We start from the raw sequence: 8,794 nt of genomic DNA on the forward strand, positions 1-8,794 counted from the left end.
GGTGGATCACGAGGTCAAGAGATCGAGACCATCCTGGTCAACATGTGAAACCTCGTCTCTACTAAAAATACAAAACATTAGCTGGGCATGGTGGCGCGTGCCTGTAATCCCAGCTACTCAGGAGGTTGAGGCAGGAGAATTGCCTGAACCCAGGAGGCGGAGGTTGCGGTGAGCCGAGATCGCGCCATTGCACTCCAGCCTGGGTAACAAGAGTGAAACTCCATCTCAAAAAAAAAAAAAAAAAAAAAAAAAAAAAACCCCCAAAAAAAAAAAAAAAAAAAAAAAAAAAAACAAAGCCTCACTCCATTGCCCAAGCTGGTCTTGAACTCCTGAGCTCAAGCAATCGTCCCAGCTTGGACTCCCAAGACACTGGGAATACAGGCATGAGCCACTGCTTCCAGCCTACATGAAATTTTGTGTGTGTGTGTGTGTCTGTCACCTAGGCTGGAGTGCAATGATGCGATCTCAGCTCACTGCAACCTCCACCTCCTAGGTTCAAGCGATTCTCCTGCCTCAGCGTCCTGAGTAGCTGGGATTACAGGTGCCCACCAACACACACAGCTAAATTTTATATTTTTAGTAGAGACAGGGTTTCACCATGTTGATCAGGCTGGTCTTGAACTCCTGACCTAGTGACCTGCCTGCCTCCGCCTCTCAAAGTGCTGGGATTACAGGCGTGAGCCACTGCACCCAATCTAATTTTTGTATTTTTAGAAGAGATGGGGTTTCGCCATGTTAGCCAGGCTGGTCTCAAACTCCTGACCTCAGGTGATCCACCTGCCTTGGCCTCCCAAAGTGCCGGGATTATAGTTGTGAACCACTGTGTCCAGCCACATAGATGTTTTTTAACAAATTAGCCAAGGGTAGTGGCACACACCTGTAGTCCCAGCTACTCCAGAAGCTGAGGAAGGAGGATGCCTTGAGCCCAGGACTCTGAGGCTGCAGTGAGCTCTGATTGTGCCACTGCACTGAAGTCTTGGTGACAGGGCCCCTGTCTCAAAAAAAAAATTAAAAAATTAAAAAGGAAGGAAGGAAGGAACAAAGGGAGGGAAGGAAGGAGGGGGGGAAATTTAATTTATCAGGCAGAGTCCTATGAATAAAAGAGAAAAGAAAAGAAAGGTGGCCGGGCACAGTGGCTCACGCCTGTAATCGCAGCACTTTGGGAGACCGAGGCAGGCGGATCATGAGGTCAGGAGTTCAAGACCAGACTGGTCAACATGGTGAAACCCGTCTCTCCCAAAAAATTCAAAAATAAATTAGCTGGGCATGGTGGCTTGTGCCTATAATCCCAGCTACTTGGGAGGCTGAGGTAGGAGAATTGCTGGAAACGGTACCCAGGAGGCAGAGGTTGCAGTGAGCGGAGTTCACGTCACTGCCCTCCAGCCTGGGATACAGAGCAAGACTCCATCTCAAAAGAAAGAAAGAAAGAAAGGCTGGCGTGAGAGAGTAGCAGAGGCTGCTCCAAAATGTGCTCAGCTCAATGCCTCCGTTTCATCCTCTCTGTGTCAGCTTCTCACTCCCCAAAATTTCCCCAGTTCCTCCTCCTGCTACCCCCCCCCAAGGAAGTTATATGGGGAAGAGAATGAACTCAGCTATCAATTATCTGGGGGCTAACCCCATGCTTCATGTGGGGTCCTCATTTTGCTGGGCTTTTGAGCTCCTTTACTGCTTGTCAGACCGTAGTGTGTCTTCATTCCACCAAGAAACTTAATCTCTACAAACCCTGTATCCTACAGGAGCAAAGGAGGGGAGGAGCCTCACTAATCCATTTCCAGAATCTATTACAGAACCCAATGGTGCTAAGTGAAAAAGGTGAGCCCATGTCATAGAACTAAGGAACTGTGGAGGCTTTGAAACACGTCTACAAATGCGTTATAACACCTCCCTTCAAGAGGTGCAGCTAAATTCTCCTCCCCTCGAGTATGAGCTGGACGTAGGGATTTGCTTGTAATCAATAGGATATAGCAGGAGCAATACGTGACTTTCAAAATTAGGTCATAAAAGGCACTGTGGCTTCCTCTCTGGTGTTTCTTGAACCATTCACTGTGGAGAACCCACTGCCATGTCATGAGGACACTCAAGCAGCCCTATGGAAAGATACATGTGGCAAGGAACTGAAGCCTCCTGCCAACAGCCATGGGGATGCACCATCTTGGAAGTGGATCTTGGAAGCGGCCCAGTTGAGCCTTCAGATGACTGCAGCCCAGGCCCGCGTCACTCCCCACACCACAACATTTCTCACTATGTTGCCCAGGCTGTTCTTGAATTCCTGGGCTCAAGCAATCTACCTCCCTTGGCCTCCCCAAGTGCTGTGATTACAAGTTTAAGTCACCACATGGCCAAGGCCGGCATCTTTACACAGGCTCGTAAGGGACCCTGAGCCAGAACCACCCAGCTAAATTGCCCCCCAATTCCTGAACCACAGAAACTGTGAGATAATGTTGGCTGTTTTTAAGCTGCTAAAATTTCTCTTAAGCTGTGAAGTTTTAGAATAATTATTATATAGCAATAAGCAACTAATGCAGGAATACTCCCAAGTAACAGTCACGGTCTATATGGTTATAAGGAATTTTCCAAGACAAATTGTTCTACGAATCCAACACATTTCTGCAGGTGAGATGAAGAAAAAGGCCATGGCAGAGATGCACCTTGTCTTCAGTATTTATTCAGCCCAATCCTTTTTCCTGCATTATGTTTCTTTATGACAGTGAAACCTCCTAAATGATTCCTTCATTTGCCTTACTGTCTCTTTTTTCTCACCACAATGGATGCTCCATGAGAATGGGGACTTAACTTTACGCACTGAAGTCCACCCACGGCTACATAGGATCGTGTCTTGCACGTAAGATAACAAATGGAATCAGATACTCCTTACAAACCTTTTGTCTCCCCTGAAGTTGCAGCCACCCCACTCGACTCCATCACTCCTACCCGTTTTTAGCATCTCACATGAAAATCATTGAGGCCAGGCACAGTGGCTCACGCCTGTAACCCCAACACTTTGGGAAGCTGAGGTGGGTACATCATTTGAGGTCAGGAGCTCGAGATGAGCCTGGCCAACACAGCAAAACCCCCGTCTCTACTGTCTCTACTGAAAATACAAAAATTACCAGGGGGTGCTGGCAGGAGCCTGTAATCACAGCTACTCGGGAGGCTAAGGCAGGAGAATTGCTTGAACCCTGGAAGTGGAGGCTGCAGTGAGATGAGATCTCGCCATTGCATATCAGCCTGGCCGACAGAGTAAAACTCTTTTTCTTTCTCAAAAATAATAATAATAATTTTTTAAAAAAGCAAAATATTGAATCCTAAGCCAGGTGGTCATGGTGGCTCACACCCATGTTCCCAACAATCTGGATCACTTGAGGCCAGGAATTCAAGATCAGCCTGGGCAACATAGAAAGATTCCCCCACCGCCACCTCTACAAATTAAAAAAAAAATTAATTTTTAAAAATATCAACCAGGCATGGTAGCTCACACCTATAATCCTAGCACTTTGGGAGGACAAGGTGGGTGAATCGCTTGAGTCAAAGAGTTCAAGACCAGCCCGGGCAACATGGTGAAACCCCGTCTTTAACAAAATTAGCCAGGTGTACTGGCGTGTGCCTATGGTCCCAACGGCTTGGGAGGCTGAGAGGAGAGGATTGCTTGAGCCTGGGAGGAGGAGGTTGCAGTGACTCGAGGTCACGCCACTGCACTCCAGCCTCGGAAACAGAAAGAGACTCTGTTTTTTTTTGTTTTGTTTTGTTTTGTTTTTTTTTTTTTTTTAAAAAAAAAAAGCCAGGTACACATCAATAGTCCTAGCTACTCAAGAGGCTGAGGTAGAAGGATCACATGAGTTTGAGTCTGTAGTAAGCTAGGGTTTTTTACACTGCCCTGTAGCCTGAGCAACAAAGCAAGACTCTGATCTCTAAAAAATCAAAAATAAATAAATATAAAGATTCCTGGCCAGGCACGGTGGCTCACGCCTGTAATCCCATCACTTTGGGAGGCCAAGGCAGGTAGACTCCTGAGGTCAGGAGTTCAAGACCACCCTGGCCAACATAGTGAAACCCTGTCTCTACTAAAAATACAAAAATTAGCCAGGCGTGGTGGCGTGCACCTATAATCCCAACTACTCAGGAGGTTGATGCAGGAGAATCACTTGAACCCGGAAGGTGGAGGTTGCAGTGAGCCAAAATCACACCACTGGATTCCAGCCTGGGTGACATGGAGTCTCTGTCAAAAAAACAAGAAAAACAAAAAAAACCCTCCTAAACTCATTACATCCATCACCAAAAGTCATAGAGTCTGGCAGAGGGAAGCAGTGATGTGTCTGTGTCTCTTCCCTCTTCCCTACTGCAGTCCTTCCCTCCTCCGGGTGTGCTGACAGCCATCTCTGACCTCCAGGGCCTCCAGCATGAAAGCTCCACAATTTCTAGAAACGATGTCATTGTCATTAAATTCCACAGAACTTTTCCAAGATCCCAGAGGACGTCATCATGGTGGGGTTTTTTACCCTGCTTTTCTCTTTCTTTATTATTATTATTATTATTATTTTTGAGACAGAGTCTTGCTCTGTCACCAGGCTGGAGTGCAGTGCACAATTTCAGCTCACTGCAACCTCTGTCTCCCGGGTTCAAGCGATTCCCCTGCCTCAGCCTTCTGAGTAGCTGGGACTACAGGCATGCACCCCCACTCCCGGCTAATTTTTTGTATTTTAGTTGAGATGGGGTTTCACCATGGCCAGGATGGTCTCGATTTCCTGACCTCATGATCTGCCTGCCTCAGCCTCCCGAAGTTCTGGGATACAGGCATGAGCCACCTCGCCCAACCTTTACCCTGCTTATTAACTGCAATTGGCATTCTTTTCAGCAAAATAAATGGACTATTTATTTCCAAGATGACAATTTCCTTCCTAAGGAGGTTCAAATCCTCTAACCAGTTTCCATGACCACTGACAGAGTCCATAGATCTATATGCCACACAATTCGACCACAAGACATAGGGTTCTAGCAAACTAGGAGCATGAGCCCAGCGATGGTGGCTCACACCTGTAATCCCAGCACTTTGGAAGGCCGAGGTGGGTGGATCACCTGAATCCGGGAGGCGGAGGTTGCGGTGAGCCGAGATTGTGCCATTGCACTCCAGCCTGGGCAACAAGAGTAAAACTACATGTCAAAAACAAAACAAAACAAAAAAACAAACTGGGAGTATGTGCACAATGATGGACAACAGTTTAAAAAAAAAGAAAAAAAAACTGGGAATGTGTGAGCCTTATGTTTTGTTTTTGTTTCTGTTTTTGGTAATTACATAGGATCCTAAATATATGAATAGAGCTCACTATTTAAAGGAATCTTTCAAATAAAGTGCAGAATATACTGGGTATCTGAGCAAGACAAGGTAGGCATGAATTATGAAACTGAACTCTTGTCACCCAATACAGTCTCTTTTGCGTTCCTAAATCCATGTCCCTCCTCCCCTCCCCTCTCCCTGCCTGTCATTCCCAATTCCACACCACCTAGTGGCCTCCTCATGTTCACATGCCCCGACGCCCTCCCGTCCCCATAGCAACAGGAGGACCTGCACAACGCAAACCTCAACACATTTCTCTCCGCTCAAAATCTCGAGGGGATTCCAGCTGTTCTTGGGGGAGTGCAGACCCTCTGTTCCTCCAGGCCCCGCCAGCACCTACCCTGCATTCACTGCCTCTGCCTCGGCCCCCCGGCCTTCCTTTGACAATTCCCCTGCCCCTTCTCACCATCCCACTTCGACTACACACAGCCAGGAACGCCCTCCCAGACTTCCTCACCTAAGTAACCCTGCTGAGCCTTCAGAGGCCAGCTCAGAACACCTTCCCTGACACCCTGACTGGGTGACTCTCCTCCCCTAGCACCACGGGCCTCACCACAGCTGTAAATGCCCATCTGTTTCTGTGATTACTGGATTTTCATCTGTCTTCCCCATATACTGTGGAGGCTCCAGGAAAGCAGGAACCTCTTCTGATTTTCTCCTTACTGTAACCGCAGTACCCAGCACCAATCAGGGACTCAAGACATAGGTGCTGAATGAATGAATGAATCAATCAATCAATCAGTTAATCAATGATCCATCATCTCAGTTAATCAATGAGCCATCATCTGCCTGTAACTAATAATTTCTGAGTCGCACAGCCTTTTTTCAGTTCCCTTTTCATTTCTCTCCCATCTCTTCTGTCATTTGTTTTTGCCTTTTCTTTTTATTTTTGTTTTTTGAGATAGGGTCTCATTCTGTCACCCAGGCTGGAGTGCAATGATGCCATCTCATCTCACTGTAACCCCCACCTCCTGGGTTCAAGCAATTCTCCTGCCTCAGCCTCCCAAATAGCTGGGATTTTGAGTGCCTGCTACTATGCCCAGCTAATTGTTGTATTTTTGATACAGACAGGGTTTCACCATGTTGATCAGGCTGGTCTGGAACTCCTGACCTCAGGTGATCTGCCCGCCTCAGCCTCCCAAAGTGCTGGGATTACAGGCCTGAGCTACCGTGCCTGGCTGTTTTTTGTTGTTGTTTTTTCTGAGACAGGGTGTCACTTGTTGCCCAGTCTGGAGTGCAATGGCGTGATCTCAGCTCACCGCAACCTCCACCTCCTGGATTCAAGCAATTACCCCCCCTCAGCCTCCCGAGTAGCTAGGATTACAGCCATGCGCCACCAAGCCCAGTTAATTTTGTATTTTTAGTAGAGACGGGGTTTCTCCACGTTAGTCAGACTGGTCTTAAACTCCCGACCTCAGGTGATCCACCCACCTCAGCCTCCCAAAGTGCTGGGATTACAGACCTGAGTCGCCATGCCCAGCTGTCTTTTTTTTTTTTTTTTTTTTTTTTTTTTTTTTTTTTTTTTATAAATTTATTTTCTTTTTTTTTTTTTTTTTTTTTTTTTTTGAAACAGGGTCTCATTCTATTACCCAGGCAGGAGTGCACTGATGCCATCTCAGCTCACTGTAACCTCCACCTCTCAGGTTCAAGCAATTCTCCCGCCTCCTATAGCTGGGACTACAGGCGCCCACCGCCACGCCTGGCTAATGTTTGTATTTTTAGTAGAGATGGGTTTTCACCATGTTAGCCAAGCTGGTCTCAAACTCCTGACCCCAGGTGATCCGCCCCTCTTGGCCTCCCAAAGTGCTGAAATTACAGGCGTGATCCACAGTGCCTGGTCTCCTCTGTCATTTAAGCTCAGGCAGAATGTCCCCTCCAAGATGCGTTCCTGATGACACCAGCCAAACAGGACTCCTCTTGTCCCTGTTCCCCTCCCCGGACTGGAGGGCCCCTCGGCCCCCTAGACGCTGGATGCGCAGCATGTTCTGCAGAGAACAGGGGCTTTTAGTCTTGTTTGCCACTGTACTTCCCCATGCCAGGAGCTCTGTAAATTTTGCTGCGATTGAATGCAAGCAGAATGAAACGGAAAACAAGTCCTGCTCCCTCCCCACCTCCAGCCCAGTCTCTGCCTTTGATGCAGCCCAGATCCAAGGCATGGATGGAGCTTCAGCTTGAAGGGGAGGAAAAATGCCTACAAAGTAATTAAAGAAGGAGAGAGCGAGCGAGCTTGAAAGCAAAACCTTGAGAAGCCCAAGGGCCAGCCGGCTGGCCTCCCTCACAAAGCCTGGCACGCAGTCCGAACTCACTACGCACTGAATTAAGGGCTGAGTGAATGAAAAGTTCACAGCCTTGAAGCTCCTGGGGGCATTCCTGGCAGCAGGGCTGAGCAGAGAGATGCTAATGGATTCCAGCCGCCAGCGCCAACTCCTCTAGAAAGCCCAGAGCGATTGCCCTGCCTGGGACAGCCTGTGTCTCTTTCCCCTTTCCTTTCCTTTTTTTAAATTTTTTTATTTTTTGAGACGGAGTCTCCTCTGTCCCGCAGGCTGGAGTGCAGTGGTGCGATCTCGAACTCCTGGGTACAAACACCCAGGTCTCAACACCAAGGAACAAAAGAACACCAGGACTTTCCCCATCACTCACCAAAACCAAAGCGTCCGATGTGGGCAGGTCTCCCAACAATGCCTACTCCCCAGACACTCCCACAGAGGGAGTGCACAAACATACACACAGTTGTGCCCTGCGCACAGACACACACCGATGCAAAGAGACGTCTGCCATCGCTCCTCCTCAGGTCACAGAGCCCCAGGGGAGCTGGGTCCACAGCAGAGATCAGGGGCCCTGCACCAACCTGCACCCACAAAGGACCTGTCCCTCCCGTCCCAGCTGTGCCCCCACAGAGGCAGTCCTTCAGTTCTGAACAGGAGCTGCTGCGACACTCAGGGCCTTCTTTCCTGCCAGGAGGCTCCTTTCCCAAGGAGCTGGGGGTCCCCCCTCCCAGCCCCAGCCACCAGCCAAGCAATCTTACTTCTTTACTTTCGGGTACTTCATCTCTGCAATGGCGTTCGTGGCTTCTGTCTGCTTTTCCTTCAGATGCTGGGGCCACATGTTGTCCACCCAGTCCACTAGGTCTACCTGAAAGCCAGACCAATGTCAGCGCTGCACCACCCCACTGCAGAGCCAGACACAAATACCCCTTTTCCCTGGGGAGTCCTTGGGTGCACCCCCGCCCCCGACTGTGGGCTCCATATTCTCAACATGGGAGGAAGGAAGGGCAGGATGACAGGACCCCTACTTTGTAGAAGGGAAAATTGAGTCCCTTCAACAGGAGATGAAAGAGTTGCTGGGGGTTGGGCATGGGAGCTTACACCTCTAATCCAAGCACTTTGGGAGGCTAAGGTGGGAGGATCACTTGAACCCAGAAGTTCAAGGCCAGCCTGGGCAACATAGCAAGATCCCTGTCTC

General features: G+C 48.7%; 1 protein-coding gene across 13 annotated transcripts in view; it reads right to left on the minus strand.

The window, feature by feature from the left end:
- The window catches only part of KDM2B (lysine demethylase 2B), a 162,651-nt gene that overhangs the window by 118,188 nt on the left and 35,669 nt on the right, over positions 1-8,794 (minus strand). For 12 of the 13 annotated variants that reach the window (XM_017544268.2, XM_017544262.2, XM_037744193.1 and 9 more), the window contains one exon: positions 8,358-8,464. In XM_017544268.2, the coding sequence (XP_017399757.1) occupies positions 8,358-8,464 (107 nt within the window). Of the gene's footprint in view, positions 1-8,357; positions 8,465-8,699; positions 8,741-8,794 lie in introns of those variants that run through there. The other variant, XM_017544275.2, reaches the window with a different exon arrangement.

This window comes from Cebus imitator, unplaced genomic scaffold (genome assembly GCF_001604975.1).
Source record: "Cebus imitator isolate Cc_AM_T3 unplaced genomic scaffold, Cebus_imitator-1.0 Scaffold169, whole genome shotgun sequence".
Taxonomy (NCBI): domain Eukaryota; kingdom Metazoa; phylum Chordata; class Mammalia; order Primates; family Cebidae; genus Cebus; species Cebus imitator.